At 40.6% G+C, this 15980-nt stretch overlaps 2 protein-coding genes across 3 annotated transcripts; both read left to right on the forward strand.

Annotated features, from left to right (window-relative positions):
* The first annotated feature begins 4591 nt into the window (after window positions 1-4591).
* On the forward strand, window positions 4592-8690 carry ccna1 (cyclin A1). Its single transcript, XM_034606857.1, has 9 exons — window positions 4592-4845; window positions 6033-6188; window positions 6308-6527; window positions 6616-6731; window positions 6865-7091; window positions 7708-7912; window positions 8026-8139; window positions 8229-8362; window positions 8451-8690. Exons 1-9 carry the CDS (start codon window positions 4843-4845, stop codon window positions 8500-8502), a joined length of 1227 nt encoding a protein of 408 aa, XP_034462748.1. The 5' UTR covers window positions 4592-4842; the 3' UTR covers window positions 8503-8690.
* A 233-nt stretch (window positions 8691-8923) lies between these two features.
* Window positions 8924-15944, forward strand: sparta (spartin a). 2 transcript variants are annotated; one of them, XM_034606855.1, is made up of 8 exons: window positions 8924-9088; window positions 10264-11065; window positions 12893-13087; window positions 13527-13668; window positions 13821-14015; window positions 14203-14361; window positions 14559-14649; window positions 15319-15944. In XM_034606855.1, exons 2-8 carry the CDS (start codon window positions 10292-10294, stop codon window positions 15542-15544), a joined length of 1782 nt encoding a protein of 593 aa, XP_034462746.1. In that variant the 5' UTR covers window positions 8924-9088; window positions 10264-10291; the 3' UTR covers window positions 15545-15944. The 2 variants fall into 2 exon arrangements, with proteins under 2 accessions (XP_034462746.1, XP_034462747.1); XM_034606856.1 differs by lacking the exon at window positions 15319-15944 and adding an exon at window positions 14853-15182 and having other exon boundaries at window positions 8927-9088.
* The last annotated feature ends 36 nt before the right edge of the window (window positions 15945-15980 follow it).

Here is a 15980-nt window from a genome sequence, read left to right on the forward strand (position 1 = left end):
ACATTTCAACATTTTCGTTGATTTCTCAGAGAATAAATCCGCGTCTCCTGCCGAAGGTGGAGGGAAAATCTCTGTTCAACATGAATAAAATATCAGCAGATCAGATTTCATCTCATTGTCCTCCAGGTTTCAGCCTCTTTCACATCCACTACATTTTTTTGACCTAAAAATAAAGGGATATTTTTCAGCTCATGCTGTGAGACAATCTCTGCTGTCATTTTCCAAACAGGGGTGACGGAGAGACAGATGAGACATGTCCGTCCACAGCTGGGGGGGGACGCTCCTGGATGGCACAGTCATTTTAGAGGTGATGCTCAGACTCCTGGCCAATCTGGCCTCAAGGCTGTCACCAGAGATACATCACGCTAATGAAATGGCAGCAGCCCAGTGCTATCTGTCATAAACAATCTGCATCTGCTTGGGTATTGAACGGAAATGAGGAAGAGGGATAAAAAGACAGAGGAAGTGGCAGGAAGACGGAGAGACTGTGCGTCCTCCCCCGAGCAGGTACCATGTTTTTGTGTTTAAGTATGAATGTGTGCGTCCATGACTCAGTCCCTCCTCTTCAGCACTGTGAACATGATACCCCGTTTTAGTTTGAGAGGATTACTTTCATCAGTTCTGCGTTAGAACAAAGTTCCATTGCATCATAACTGCGAGAGAGAAAAAAGGGATAAGAAAAGAGAAAAATACTCACTGAACCTTCTTTTTCTTTATATTCCCTTTTTTGTGTTTGTTTCTCTCAGCCTTGGTCCTCGATGCAACTGGTTTTGATGTCAAATTCAGCTCTGCACACGTCGTGGTCGTGGTCGAGAGAGAGAGAGAGAGAGAGAGAGAGAGAGAGAGAGAGAGAGAGAGAGAGAGAGAGAGAGAGAGAGAGAGAGAGAGAGAGAGAGAGAGAGAGAACTTCGGTCGGACTGGGAAAAACGACTGAATCATCTTTGACTTGACGATCTCTGATCCAGATTTCAGTGCAAGTAACATTGTCAAATTTGAATTTACTTCAAATAGAATAGGCCATTGAGTCATGATGTTTGCTCTGTGATACCAAAACTCGTTCTGCTCGATATTGTCTTGAATGTTATTAAAAATACATTTTCTGAGTGTAATTGTGATATAGGCTTATAAGAGACGTATTATAAGAGACGTATTATTGACATCGTCAGAATGTCTTCACATGAGGTACAGCTGCTTCATGTCTTTTTTTTATTTCCCCACATGGATCCTTTTATTGCTATTTTCCATAATTTAAATACAATAAGGACTTTTACCAGAGAGATTTACGATGGAATCATACTCTCAGAATTGCATATTATTACATTGTCAACTAGAATGACATTCAGCATACGTCTGCAAATGCCCAACAGTCGCCTTAGATTTAAAAACTATTGGACGGATAACCACGGAACTTAGTGTAACGATGCGATATGGGTCAGGGAAGAACGTATTCACGTTTGGTGTGGATCCACTTTCCTTAAAATTACAAGATGAAGCATTTTTTGACCTTTTGATTTCTCAGACTTGTTCATGGATCTCATTTGGGAAAAAAGCATTCTGAGTTCTAGGTCACATTCTGGATCCGCACCAAAAATGTATGGGTTCTTCCGTGACACATACCACGTGGTTCCACCATGTTTATTGGTAATCCATTGAGCAATTTTTGTGTAATCTTGTTCACAACAAACACCAAACAAACATATCCTCCTTGGTGGAGGAATTGAAGCTTTACCACAACAACTTAAAACAAAGACTCTTCCATGACATCACGATTCCCTCTGTGACGTACAAAATACAGATGCTAACCTCTCAAGATATGTGTTGTGTTTTCATTCCGCTGTGAACCTGCTGACAGCAAACCCTCAGGGGAATCTTTTATAGATTACTGCAAAATTATACACTCTGTGGAGGACAATGTACCTCCTCTATACGGATAACGCTGCATATTTGTTTTCTAAATATAATGCATGTTTGAACACTAAAAGCAGACAAGGCAAAGGAAAAACATCCTTTTTAACATACTATTCTGGTGCACGGTTAAGAAACACCAGTAAAAACAGGAGAAGGAGTCCTCCATCAAATGCATGTGTCGGTAAAGTATTAAGAGTGCCGGTTGGCAGAGGGTTCAAGAAGCAGCCTTGTGGCCAAAAGGTTGCAAATTGGAATCCTTAATCTGCCGTTGCTCCAGTGGAGCTGCTCAGCAGAAGCAGCAGCGGCACGACAAGACTGCAGTTAATGCCCCTGGATCCTCCCAAGTTCTTATACCTGCCTCCTTAGTAAACCTCCTGTAGTTCTTATAATGATAGAGCCAACAGGCATTTAAACATCCGCATGGTTTTCAGTCATAGAAAAGTGGAAACTTAAGCAGAGTCCAAGTACCAAAGTGTTTTAATCAACTGAATCCCCTTTTCATCCTCTCCATCCCTGAGGAGTTGGGCTCAGCACAAGTTCAGTGATAATTTGTAATAAAAAAAAAGAGAAATAATGGGGTCAAATTATGAATTTTACATTATTCTTGTTTTTTAGTTTTGTAGATGTTGCAGCCTGGAGCTTAGACTCTGTGTGTTTGTGGTGACCAAATGTGACAAGCTCCAAAATGTTGATGTGACGTGACAAGATGTCTAAAGTCTGCTTGACTGAACTGCGGATGGAAAAACATCAGGCTGTTGTCTCTGAAGAGGAAGTCTGCCATCTAATGGACAATGAAGGACTTGCAGGCTGTCAGCAGGTTGCTCTCTACACAGACTGAACATTGATCTGTCTATGTAAGTTGACTTTTTCTTTTCTGTCATTAACAATATCTATTTTCATCGGCCTTAAATGTATCATCTATTTTGCATTGTTTTTGTTTGACAGTGTAAATCTTGTTCCACACAACCACACAACTTATATATTGTGTTATAAATTAATGATGTTCAAGTTGTTACTCAGACCATATAACCTCTATTAAATGGTGATTGCTCAGTCATTCTGCTCCATAATGTATTCCCACCTTTGCTAGGACACTCACAAGGCCCGAAAGAAACTGGTATTACTACTTTGATATTACTGGTCAGGTCAGAACCACTGTGGATTCTCGACTCCTCTGTAGCTGTGTTAACATGGACAGTATAACACTGGTGAGTGAGCAGGTCCATCTGCTCCAGCAGGATAATATCTCTCTCTGTCTTCTCTACGGTGGCTGTTGAATTATAATAACTTTATTATAATCATTTTATTTATAGAGCCCTTTTCTAAATCGCAGTTACAAAGTGCTTTACAAGGGCAGCAAAATAAAAACAGACAGGTCATTTAATCATGAGCACAGCAAAAGTTTAGGAATCATAAATATTAAAAGACAATATTCATTTAAAAGACATGAAATTCTATTAAATGAAAATGAAAAATAAAATGTATTCAAATTCTGGTAAAATCAGGAAAGGCTCTCTGATAAAAGTATGTTTTAACAAGGGATTTATTTGCTGCTGGTCTTTGCTCTAAACTGCTTTTGTCTGGTCTGAATCTATTTTGAAACATTGCCACTCTCCTGTCATCAAATGCAACAGAACAGCAGCAGCAAAGAGAACAGTATTGACAAGCGGTGTAAATAATGCATGTCACCATTTAACCCCCCGCTGAGGACAAAGCTGACAGGTCGGCATTTACTTCGCAGCAGAAATGCTTTTATCCTTACTCACCCTCCATCTTCTTCTCAGCAGGAGTGGGAATTGTTGGCAAAGGCATGTTATCATGTTAAAGCGAAAATCCAGACTTATCTCTGATAAACAGGGGACGGACGCTGCTTTTATAATGTCATCAAGTTCAAATGTCAGATAAAAATCAGGAGCAGGGATAGAAACGAGAGAAACCAATAGTAACTGATGGACTCAGATACTCTGCTCAGACAAGCAGCTGTTTTACTACTTGGTCTATTACGTTAATAACATTTTGTTGTACTGGAGATGGGAGAATTATTATGATTATTTCATTTTATATGGGTTTATATGGTGTCTTCTTCCGCCATATGTGCCTGGTCATAACCTGAGTTCTATTCCACAGTCCTGGCTGATGACCAGAGGTGACTGGGCCTCTTCTGTCAGGGCTCCCACTCTTTGGAACAATCGCCCTGAGGAGATCCATATGGAAAACTCCTTATCCTCTTTTAAATCTCTTAAATATTAATAGGTGTGCATTCTTCTGATCTTACCAACTATTTTAATAATCTTATAATGTTTACATTCTTGTCACCTGTAACAATTTTTTATGTCTGTACCTGTGCTCTTATGCTTTGTTATCTTCAAATTCCCTTTAACCGTTTCCTATTGTTTGCCTTACATTTTTCAGTTTTAACTTGTATAGCCCTTTGTAACTGTATTTTGAAAGGTGCTATATAACTGAAGTTTATTATTATTATTGTTATAATTATTGTTATTATTATTATTATTGTTATTATTATTATTATTATTATTGTGATTATTATAAAAAACCTAAGTTCACATGGGAATATATGTTGATAATTATAGTAAATTCCATATTGAGGTCTAATCCGATCATTTTAATGTGAAGCTCAGGTAAATAACTGACCGTCTGTTTACGTTCCTGACGCGTGACGTTGTCCGTTAGCTGCGGCGCTCGCACACGTTACTGGGCGAACAAACGGCTAAGAGGAGACAACTGATTGGTTGACAAACAACGTGAGGACGAAACCTGCAACTAAACCAGCCAATCGGGAAGCGGCTTTAATTCGCCAGAGGTCGCTGTTCGTCTCCAGGTTGATATCAAGAAACTTAACGTTAATTAGTCCGTTGGGTTCGCCACAGGACAAATCCCTCCGCCGCCGCTTCTTTAACTACGTGGATCCTGAATATGGTGAGTTCACAGTGAGGAGCAGGTGATGTTTGATGTGTGCAAACCAACAGGAAATCATCGTAGATCTGTTAATCACACTTTATTTGTCCCCCCCCCCCGCTTTGTTTTACTGTTTGTTTTTTGTTACCCACGATCTGATCAATTATTGTTACCATGGTGATTATGTTTCTGAAACCGCAGGGTCAGCACCATGCGTGTAGGAGAACTTAGAGATCTGATTATACAGAGATTTGTGCATCAGACCACTTTTATTTAATCTATTCAATGTTTAAGCTACTTCTTTCAATGCTTAAATGCTGATTTAAATTTCCACCATCTTCCTTTAGGTGTCAGTAGAGGGAATTTGGTTGATTTTCGTGTTTGTAACCTTTATATCTACACTCACCTTTTAACCAATTAGTATATTTTACAATATAAACTACAGTTTATGTTCAGCCTCACTCTTTTCTCGTCTGTAACATTTGTATTTGTGCTCTAATGCTGTGTGACCTTCAAATTGCTAGTAATTGTTAGCTTTTTTTACCTTTTTAACTGTTTTGAAAGCTGCTATATATAATTTATTATTACAGTGTGATAATGAATAACATATTGTAGGGTTCTGAAATGCAAACAAGCTATTTGAATACATCACCTGTCACATAAGGAATTATTTTATGATACTTTACACTCTAACTAGATTCAACCCTTCTGTCAGGGGGGCATAGAGCAACCACCTAATTGATGTACAACATGTGCTGCTTATGCGATATCGAACCTTTTCTTATCTTATAACCCTTAAAAATAATGCGATCTTCTCAACTGCCTACAGGTTACAAGTTATGCGTGATCTTTATTTCCCTGATCGATTAATTTGAATAGTTTTAGAGGCTTGGATAATTAAAACAGCCCAGCAGTTCACAGTAGAAAACCAATATAGAAAATTCATAATTTCTGTGCCAGTGATGCACAGAACGCTTTATTTATAATTGCGTGTGATTTTACTAATCTTGCAGCCCCTCAGGTTCATCTTGGGGTTACCTTGGGGTCCCAACCACTAACATAGATCATTGCAGTGCAGCATACTGTAATTAGGTCCATGTTTTTAGGTGCTTTATTTAGGTTCCTCCAAGCTATTTCAATTTTGTGTTTTCGTTATTATGCATTTTTTACATTTTCAACTTCATCTTTCCCTGTCTCCTTGTTTAAAGCTGAACTTCAGCTCAAATGCCCCACTGCGGCAAACCAGCAAAGAAAATATCCCACCTTCAGGTAAAGTAGAGGCCTCACAGGTCCAGAGGCCCAAACAGCGGACAGTGCTCGGGGTCCTGTCAGAAAATAAGCAGCACGGCCGATCTGTCAGCAAGGTAAAGGAGAGAGGCTCTGGGGAGCGAGATACTTTTTTTTTTACTGATTTTCAATTCAGTTCACAGAGTATTCATTTCAACTTCTTGTGGTTATCAGGGTGACTTGTTTTTGTCAACAGGGAGACCGGTTCTCCAAACACAGTTCGGTTTCAGACAGCTCCCAGCACACTTTGCTCGGCTGCACCTCCAGTTCTGGCTTTGATGTAAATGTTGAAGAGGCTTGTGAAGTCGTTCTTTCAGCTTCTGGTCAAGAAGTAGTATCAAAGAGTTATCACCTCGACACTGAAACCACCCCCCTGCAAAATATAGATATGAGACTCCTGCTGGGGCTTAGTTCAAGTGAGTTCACCGGTTACAAAAACATCCATCAAGACTTTTTTATTGTGTTGTCTTGTTTATGTCCCAACGACTGTTCCCTCTCGTAAAGGTCCATGCAAGGAATCGTCTATGCAGTCTGAAATAGAGGAATCCCTGATGTCAGACGAGGATCTGTTTGTGTCTGAGTACGCAGAGGACATCCACCAACACCTGAGGGAGAGCGAAGTGCGAAATGATCTGAACTAATATGTGCTTTGAGTAATTTCTGTCATGTCACTGTGTGTGGTCAACATTAAGTACACCCTGGTTGTGATGTATTGCAATGCATCATGATGACTGTTTCTGCTTCTAATGGCAGATGACGTTAAGGGCAAAGCCCGGCCACTTGGAGAATCATCCAGAGATCACCAGCAGCATGCGCGTCGTCCTGGTGGACTGGATGGTGGAAGTCGTCCAGGAGTACAACCTTCGCCCTGAAACTCTGCACCTCGCTGTCAACTACTTGGACCGTTTTCTCTCCTGCACAGCGCTCATCCAACGGGCAAAGCTGCAGCTGGTTGGCACAGTGGCATTACTGATTGCTTCGTAAGCACACGTTTAGGTTATTTTCACCCGTGTGTGTGTGTATGTACAAAATAACTGAATATATTTTCACTTTTCACGAAATTTCGTGGTGATATTGATTTGGACTATATCTCCAAATCATTAACTGATTGCTAAAAAATCAAAGTCAACAAAAATATGGTCAGAAAAACAGTAATAGGGCTATAGAGACGATCTAAAATCTTTTCTCAATCAGAAAATGATTCCCTGTCGTATGATGTCATTTGAGAAGTGAGATCATGAAGAAGTCAGAAAAGTAGCTCATGCATTGCTACAAAAATGCATTTCTTCAGGTGTCTGCATCCTATAGGACTACAGCCACGACCCAAAGCTTGTAAAATGTATTCATGATCATTCAGTAGGAATGATGTCGCCATTACCTACAACTTATTTCTATTAACCAATTGATTGTTTCAGTATTATGTCACGATGACGTCATTATAAAATGGCTTCACTTTATAAAAAATTATCCGTCAGTGCTTTTTATTGATACTTTTCCTGTATTGATTTGTCAAAAAGATTTGAAACTCATTGTAAGAATCGACCTAATCAACTCAACCGATGGTAACTCGATGTCTTCTGATGTTTTGCCTTGTAGAAAATACGAGGAGATCTACCCTCCCAAGCTGAATGACTTTGTGTACATCACCGACAGCACCTACACTAAGGGGCAGCTGATTCGGATGGAGCATTTTGTCTTCAAAGTGCTGGCCTTCAAGATGGCAGCGCCCACCATGAATCAGTTCCTTCGTCTTTTCATGTCCATCCACCCTGTCTGTGCCAACACAGAGAACCTGGCCCTGGTGAGTCAAACCCATCACTCACATTTTAACCAGACTCTGGGTTTATGCCCTCCACCTTTGAAGATGCACTTTTCCACTTATCTCAATCACATTTTGATTTGTTCTGTCTCTAGTATGTAGCTGAGTTAAGCCTGATGGAAATTGAACCCTTCCTACACTATACTTCATCCATGGTCGCAGCTGCAGCCTTCTGCCTAGCCTTGTACACTGTGAACGAATCTCTCTGGGTAAGTTTGACCGGATCATCATTCTGAATCCTAAAAGTCAATTTTATGAGTTGTAGACTTTTAAAAAAACATGTCTTCTTATGTTTTAGCCTGATTCCTTATCTGTGTTTACTGCCTACACCATGGCGGACATTGGCCCTTGCCTAAATGAGCTCCACAAGCTCTTCATCGGGGCAGAGAGTCACCCACAACAGGCCATCACGAAGAAGTACAAGAGTTCAAAGTGAGATGTAGCTTGTTCTTTTAATGCCGTTTGACTTCATGTGCAGTTTCAGTTTCGTTGGGTCGTTGATGCATGCGTCTGTTTACAGGTATTGTCACGTGTCGAGGATCACTCCACCTGACACGCTGCTTTTCCCATGAGTCACTGCTCCACCCATCCACCGGAGCTTCTGCCCGAACAACGACTGAGAACAAAACTGTCGGCAGATATTTCTCTTTCCCCTGGACACGATTTTTCATTTAGATTGTTTCTCTCTTTTAGTTTATGCAAGCACAATAAATAACAATAGAACTGTCTTCATGACATTCAGATTTTATTTGATTTAAAATGTTTTAAAGCTCTGTCGCGAGTTGTAATATATGTTTATGTTTTGTGCAGAAAGCAATAAAGTTCATGTTAAATCAAGAATTTCTAAATTCATATGGCCAAGCTTTATTTCACATGTGTCAAGTGTCGGGTGTAATGCTGCATGTATTTCCGAATAAAGCTTTTATTGTTTAACGTTTTATTTTGAAAGTGCTGACCGGAACCATCGCTCTGGCTGATGTGACGCTCGTGCTGCGGCTGCGTCAGGTGTAAATCCGGGAACGCAAATAGATCCGAGAATAGACTTTTACTCAGGTATGAAAGAACAAGAGAACTGGCAAAGTGAAGGAACGATTCTCTGAGATCAACTTTTCACCATCAGTTCGTTTCTCTCGCAGGATTTGTAAAGTTTGGCTGAAGGTAAGAAACATTTAATCTGGAACTTGGTCATTTTGGGGCTTAGGGGTCAGATGTGATGTGTGAAAAGTTGTTTCTTGGTACATTTAGAAGTGAGGTTAAAGATTCAGTTTTGTCTTAAAAGTTAAAACTCCATGTTTACACGATGCTCACATTCAGGTTGTTCAGGTAAAACCTGATGCTCCAGCAGCAGTTGCCCACATTACACAGATTGTGGAGAGTTCTTGTGTCAGTGAGGAGTCTTGATTCACTTCTCTTTATCTCACCTGGTTGAGCTGCATGTGTCGGTGAGAGGGACTTCACCTTCCCTCCTCACTGTTGTCTCACTGTTGTATTCATCCTTTACTGGTTTTTGTCTTTAGTCCTCATCCAACTAACTGAAGTGTTCATTTGTTCACTTTCATCAAACAAACTACAATCCACAAGTTTATTAATGCGTCATGTTTGTGTGTTGTAAAAAACAAAACAACAACCAACCAGTGACTAGTGTTTACATGTGTGTTAATGTGAAAGTCTTCCGAGGTTTACTTATATCGGAACTTTAATTTGACAGAATGAACGGTGCAGTAAAGATGTATATTTGTGTTTTCTTCTACAGTTCTTTATTATAAAGTTTATCGTTAACTTGAGCCTCAATTACTCGACCGTATATATCGGTTGACGGATAGTATCGGCTGATATGAGCCTTTCACAGACAAACTGGTATCTGTGTAGATGTTTGCTGAAATACGTCGATATAAAAAAATATATTTTACAGAATAAACAACGCAGAAAAGATTTGCATTTATGTTTATAAATTACATAAAATATATTTGCTTTTCCCAATTCAAATTATATATATTTAGTTGTATTTGTTGTCCTTTTATTTATAGCTAAGTTTAGGGTTGAACTGTAAAGTATTAAGACTCTTGCATTTCTTTGTAAGAGTTTAACAACTATATATCAGGTGATTTAGCAGATCCATACCATTATTGGCAATGGCCCCTTCAAAAAAACATATTGGTCAGGCCCTATAAATTATGTCTTTGTAAACATGGCAGTTTTTCTTTTTTAAATATATATATATCGGCCGTTATATTAGGATTTTTATTATTCTCCCTAATATCGGTATCAGCCCAATTGGTCGAGCTCTGCTAGTTCTTTGGATTTAAACTCTGCCTCCGTTCTTTTCTCTCTAGTCTCTGTCTCCATCTGTCTCTCGGTACGATGGAGCCTGCCGAGCTGCTGCTCATCAAGGACCAGCATGAGTTGGCGTTTCACTCCCTGAGTCGTGGGTTGACTGCCGAAGAGGCCGGGGAAGGAGCGGAGGCCCTGGAGTATTACAGAAAGGGCCGACAGCACCTGACCTATGGAGTGGAGGTTCCCACTGGGGGGGAGAGGCACCACGGAGCGGCCTGGGACATGGCCAGGCAGCTTCAGCAGAGAATGAGGGACACTCTGAGGACTGTCAACACCCACCTCTCTGACCTGGAGACCTCACAGCTGACAACAGGAGACCAGAGGCAGCGACTGTTACTGGATCTCAACAGTCAGCCTCCCAGTGGCTCTCTCCTCCACCTGTACCCCACCATCCCTCCCACCCAGAACACAACCCCGACCCCAACCCCAATTACACTCCCTCCCCGTCCTGTTTCCCCTGCTCTGTGCAGATACTCCCTCTCTGCAGCGGCTCCAGGAGCTATAGCCATGGCTAATCCAGGGGACCAGCCTCCAGCGTACACACCAAATCCCACAGACGGGCATCACAGCCTGGCTTACGGCCCTGCTGGAGCCGGGCTCTGGTCGGGGCAGCAGAGCAGAGCGGCAGCAGCAGGACGAGATGGAAATGAGCTGCTCCTCGTCCCCTCTGGTGTGCAGATGTTTTTTGTGGCACCCAACGGACAGGTCAGCTCCTTGTCTAATCCAGGGTTCCTGCGTATCATCACATTTGATGCTGAGAACAAGGATTCCACTGCGGGGAGACCCTCAGCATTTCTACATGTAAGTAAACAGTGCGTCACAATAACTTTCTGAATGCTGCGTATGCAAAAGAAAATTCTTGGGCGTGTGTCCTCGAGGTGTGAACAGCGTTTAACCACGTCATCGGTATTTCAGGTTTCAGAACGATAACTATGAGTCAGTGTGTTGGTATTCAGATGAGTAGTAGTCACAAAGATATGTCCTACTAATAAATACACAGCTGTTGTCATGGTGAAATATTCTCATACGTGTGCCTGGTACACTTTGAGTTTGACAGCACATAAACATGATTTAATAAAACATGTCAAAATTGGATGTAGTATCTTTTTTATCAACGTCATAACATTTTTTCATGACCTGTTCATAGTTTGTTGGCTTATCAAGGATATTACAATTAGTTAAATAATAAATGTTTTTCATTAGTGAATAATCTCGGTTATTTTCTCAATTAATCATTTTGTGTAATCTACAAAACACTGAGAAATACCTAAATGTAATGTGCTCAACTGTTTACCGATGGTCTAAAACACCAATACATTCAGTTTACTTTCATTTAAAATTCAGAGATATGTAAAAGTAAATTTTCACACGTGATATTTTGTTTGATTTAAAAGAAGTTGCAGATAAATTCTCAGACCGAGACGCAAATACTTGACTTATTGCTTCTGCTCCAGTTATAATTAATTTACTGCCTTTACACTTCAGCTGTTGAAGATGAAAAAAGTTTGACAGATGCTAAAACATTATATTTCCTTCTAACTGTGTTTTATTATATATATGAGTGATATGAAACATTGTATATTTGCAGTTTAAATTAATGATGTTGAGCTGTCCCATTGCAATTCGGACATATTAATACTTAATTAAGTATTTATCATATCTTTATTCTCAGAGATGTATCTTTATGTTGTATAATCTCAAAATTTTAGCCTGTAAGCAAAACATGATTATTGAAGTTTTGGCTAAAAAGAGTCACAGCTCATCTAAAAGAATGACTTTAAAAACATTGGGTGTAACCGGTCACAGCCAGGTTCAGAGCTGTGTGATGATTTTTGTATTGAGCAAATGTAAAACTTGCAAACAACAATCCTGTATTCTGGCACCTCTACAAAGAGTGTATTATGCAGCCCTGTGAACCTCAGTCTTACCCCATGACTCTGTTTCCTACAGCACCAGGCTGGTGGGCTGCTCTCCTGTATTCTGGCCCTGCTTTGTTTCCCAGCAAGACAATGGTCCCATTTAACAGATGACTCTGCTCTTCTGTTGTGCTGCTGGTCGGCGTCCTGTACCCTCACATGGGGTCATTTTTTTGGGGGGGGGGGCGGCATACCAGTGGCACGATACTACAGCAAGTCTGTATCCGTATAATGTCGGACATAAAACCTGATGGGGCTAAATTCCTGTAATGTAAACATCAGAGTTTGGGACACTTTGCCTGCTGGGAAACAACGGTGCGTTTTCATGTCTGAAAAAATGATCAAAACCAGATAAATGATCTGTATTCAGTCACATAAGAAACCATCCATTCACATATACAGTTAACTGGAAAGCAGGATTTAATTCTAAAATAAATTCTTCAGAAACTACACTGTTATATGTATAACTCATGCAAAGCTGCAATTTGCTTACCCTCCCACTGTGGTAAAATCATGTGCCACGTTTAATGCAAATATTCTTATTTAACTGATGCAATCTAGGTGTTTGTGTTACCTGTTTTAAATGAACAACAGCTGGTGATCAGTTAGAATAAATCCAACCTCTTTGATAGTGATGGACGATGACCCCTGACCTATGGAGGCCTTCATCATCCCCAACCTCCTTATTGATTTGGGGTTTTGTGTTTTCAAGGTGTGTGATTGGCTGTACCCACTGACAGCAGAAACACCGGTGCTGTTGGCCAACTCCGGGATCTTCATGTTCCCTGACTCCTTGGCAGATACTCCCGGGTCCTACGTGGGCATAGTGCTGTCCTCTGAACTGCCCGCTGCCTACAGAGATATGTTTGTGGACATCCTATCACAGCTCGCCGAACTCAGGATCCAGGTCAGGCTATACTCTCAGTAGTGAGCTTATGTAAGGAATGGGAGTGGATGGAGCACATACAAAATGTCTCGGGTGTTTTTTATGTTTGAAGAGAGTGTCTTCTAGTGTATAATATTTCCTGACTGTTGCGCTTATCCATTTCATTGTCACCTATTTTTTCCATCTTGGAAATATCCATGATGCAGTGCTGTTGAAAGTGAAAACACATTTTGTGATGTTACACTACATGCCCTACCGTTTTTATATAAAAAAGGTTTATGCCACTTTTATCCCAAGGAACACAGTTGTAGGTACAGAAAAGTTCCTGCTTAAGTGGGAACTATTTTAAAAGCAGAAAGCAGTTTTCATGTTATTGGAATGTTGGCACATTTGAATGCAAAATATGATGATTCCTTTTATAACAGCTGTTTAACACATGCGTTACTGCATTTCCTGACAGGGTCCAGAGGGGTCAGAGGTCGTCAACCTGAGTATGAAAGTCCCCCTCGGTCCCTCGCAACACCAGACAGGACTGACAGGGGAGAAGGAAAAACGACCAGTTCCTGGATGGAGTGAGAAGATGGCACAAGGAATCCTGACAGGTTTGTTCAGGCTGTGTGCTGTGTATAGAAAATGGCCACTGGAGGGTGGTGTTTACTGATGCATCAAGCAAGGAAAATGTTGCTGCAATAGATAGTTTGACAACACAACCACTTCCCAGTGTGTATTTAACAAGTAAAACATCTGTTTTTAGGAGCGTCGCGGTTTAGTCAAGAGTTGGTAAAAGGAGCAGAGGCCACAGGTCGGGCCATTCATAAAGGAGCGGCCAAGATCCGGGACCACGTCACGCCTGAGGACACCCCCTCAGAGGTCAGCCCCCGGGTCAGCAAAGGTCTGCAGGTGGCTAAACAGGCCACTGGGGGTGCTGTTCGAGTCAGCCAGTTCTTGGGTAAGGACTTGAGTCATTACAAGAAAAAACATAAAAACTGTACAAGAACTAGATTTCAGTTTGAGTGCACGGACACGATGATAAAGATAAACACCTGGCTGAAGTGAATCTCGATAAATGCTTAATTTTCTCTTTGGCTGTATATCCCTGTGTATGCCTCTCCCTGTATAATTATGTGTGTTTACAGTTAATGGAGTGAGTACAGTGGCAGGACATGTGGCAGAGAAGGTGGCGCCACACGTTAAAAAACATGGTGCTAAGCTGGTCCCAGAGTCCATGAAGAGCAAAGATGGCAAGCCTTCAAATTTGGATGGAGCCAAGTTAGTGGCAGCCACCAGCGTTCAAGGTAAAAACCTGTAGAACAGGAAGTTGCAGGAAGTGTAAAGTTATTTGATCACTTACATACACTGAAAGATGTAAATGTTGTTCTCATCTCACCATCTCAGTCTTTAAATGTTGAAATAATGTTTTATCCTGTTTGATTAAAGATGGTGGATAAAATCTTTTTTTAAGAGCACAATTTCTCATTTATATCCAAACTAGGTTTATCTACAGTTTGGTCTAGTCTGGAGACTGGAGCAAAGCTTGTTGGCAAAAGCGTTACAGCCGAGACCGTCACAACTGTGACCTACAAGTAAGTTCTGACATTTCCAACACCTGCCTCTTTAGATAGAAATGTTTTAATCGTATTGGATGATTGTTGAGCTTGTTTCTGACTCTCTTTGGTGCGTTTTAAACAGCATTAGAACAGAAACCAGTCTTTACAGTTTCCTACTGTGTGGCTTTCCTCTTGGTACGCTGGGAAACTGATCTGCTTTCACACCCTTTTCTTTTCAGATTTAGGGGCTTAGCGAGTCTATTTAACATGTCCAGCCACATCTGACTGCACGGGGGGGAGTAAAGGCAAATCCTTTTCACTCTTTTCACTCTCAGATCAAGTCAGAAAATAACCCAAAATCGGACATAATCCCAGTTTAAGCAACAGCTAACACAGAAATTGTATGTGTTTGTATTTTGAGTTATTTTTTGACTTTGTACAGCTGAATCCTCTGCTGTTTGTCTTTCCATGTTACCTGCAGTGTCTTCTGGTGTTGGGTGGTGATGCTGTTCACACTATCTGAAACACTTTCTCTTGGTTTGTTACTAATAAAACTGCTACAGAGCGAATTATGACTGTGTTTTTCTTGAACAGAATGAACATCACATACTTGCCTAGAATTTCAATTCCATACACATCCTCCACATGTTATTTATTTACACCAAACTACTCTTCCCTAACTCCACCGTATCATCCGTGGTGAAGGTACGGTAATGATGCAGGTGAGGCCACGGACAAAGCTCTGCAGTCGGTGGTCAATGTCGGTGTGACTGCGTACCACTTTGACAATCTGGGCATCAAAGCCTTCCTGAAGAGCGCAGGCAAGCAGACGGCCAAGGCCATGGTCAAAAAACCAGACGGAGAGACAGCAGAAGTTGAGGGGAAAGAGGCGCCGAAGAAAGAAGAGGAAGAGGAAGAGATGAAGAAATAAGATTTCCACAGGATGTGCTTAAGTGCGAGGTCTGATTGATGGGTCACTATCTCATTTGCACATTTATAAAAGGAAATATAGGCCATTTGTTTTTGGAAGAGATGTTTTTTTTTTTTAGATAAGGATTTAAAAACAAACTCAGGTATTAGTCTAAATTAAAGTCCAGATCTACTTTAAGCTATTTAAGTTATTTATATATCTTTAGGTTTTGTATTGTAAAAATTTGATTTTTAACTTAGACAACAGTATTTTCTGTATGTTTACATCAACCTGTTCACTGGCTAAAGGTCTGCTAGTTGATTTATAGCTACAGCCTGATATGACCTCTTTAATATTAAGATCTGTATGAATCTTGTGATATTATGCACAAATGTTGAATATAAAAAACTTTCACATTTAACTGATTATTTGACATTATTTGTTATAGCTTATGGCA

The sequence above is a fragment of the Hippoglossus hippoglossus genome, chromosome 14 (genome assembly GCF_009819705.1).
Source record: "Hippoglossus hippoglossus isolate fHipHip1 chromosome 14, fHipHip1.pri, whole genome shotgun sequence".
NCBI classification, from domain to species: Eukaryota; Metazoa; Chordata; class Actinopteri; order Pleuronectiformes; family Pleuronectidae; genus Hippoglossus; species Hippoglossus hippoglossus.

Bases quoted from the DNA above. Each gene is read 5' to 3' on its own strand.
- ccna1 (XM_034606857.1), top strand. The intron at 6,189-6,307 runs GTAAAGGAGAGA...TTTTGTCAACAG, and splicing joins ACGGCCGATCTGTCAGCAAG to GGAGACCGGTTCTCCAAACA. The intron at 6,528-6,615 runs GTGAGTTCACCG...CCTCTCGTAAAG, and splicing joins CCTGCTGGGGCTTAGTTCAA to GTCCATGCAAGGAATCGTCT.
- sparta (XM_034606855.1), top strand. From the start codon at position 10,292: ATGGAGCCTGCCGAGCTGCTGCTCATCAAGGACCAGCATGAGTTGGCG. The intron at 13,088-13,526 runs GTCAGGCTATAC...ATTTCCTGACAG, and splicing joins TCGCCGAACTCAGGATCCAG to GGTCCAGAGGGGTCAGAGGT. The intron at 13,669-13,820 runs GTTTGTTCAGGC...ATCTGTTTTTAG, and splicing joins GGCACAAGGAATCCTGACAG to GAGCGTCGCGGTTTAGTCAA.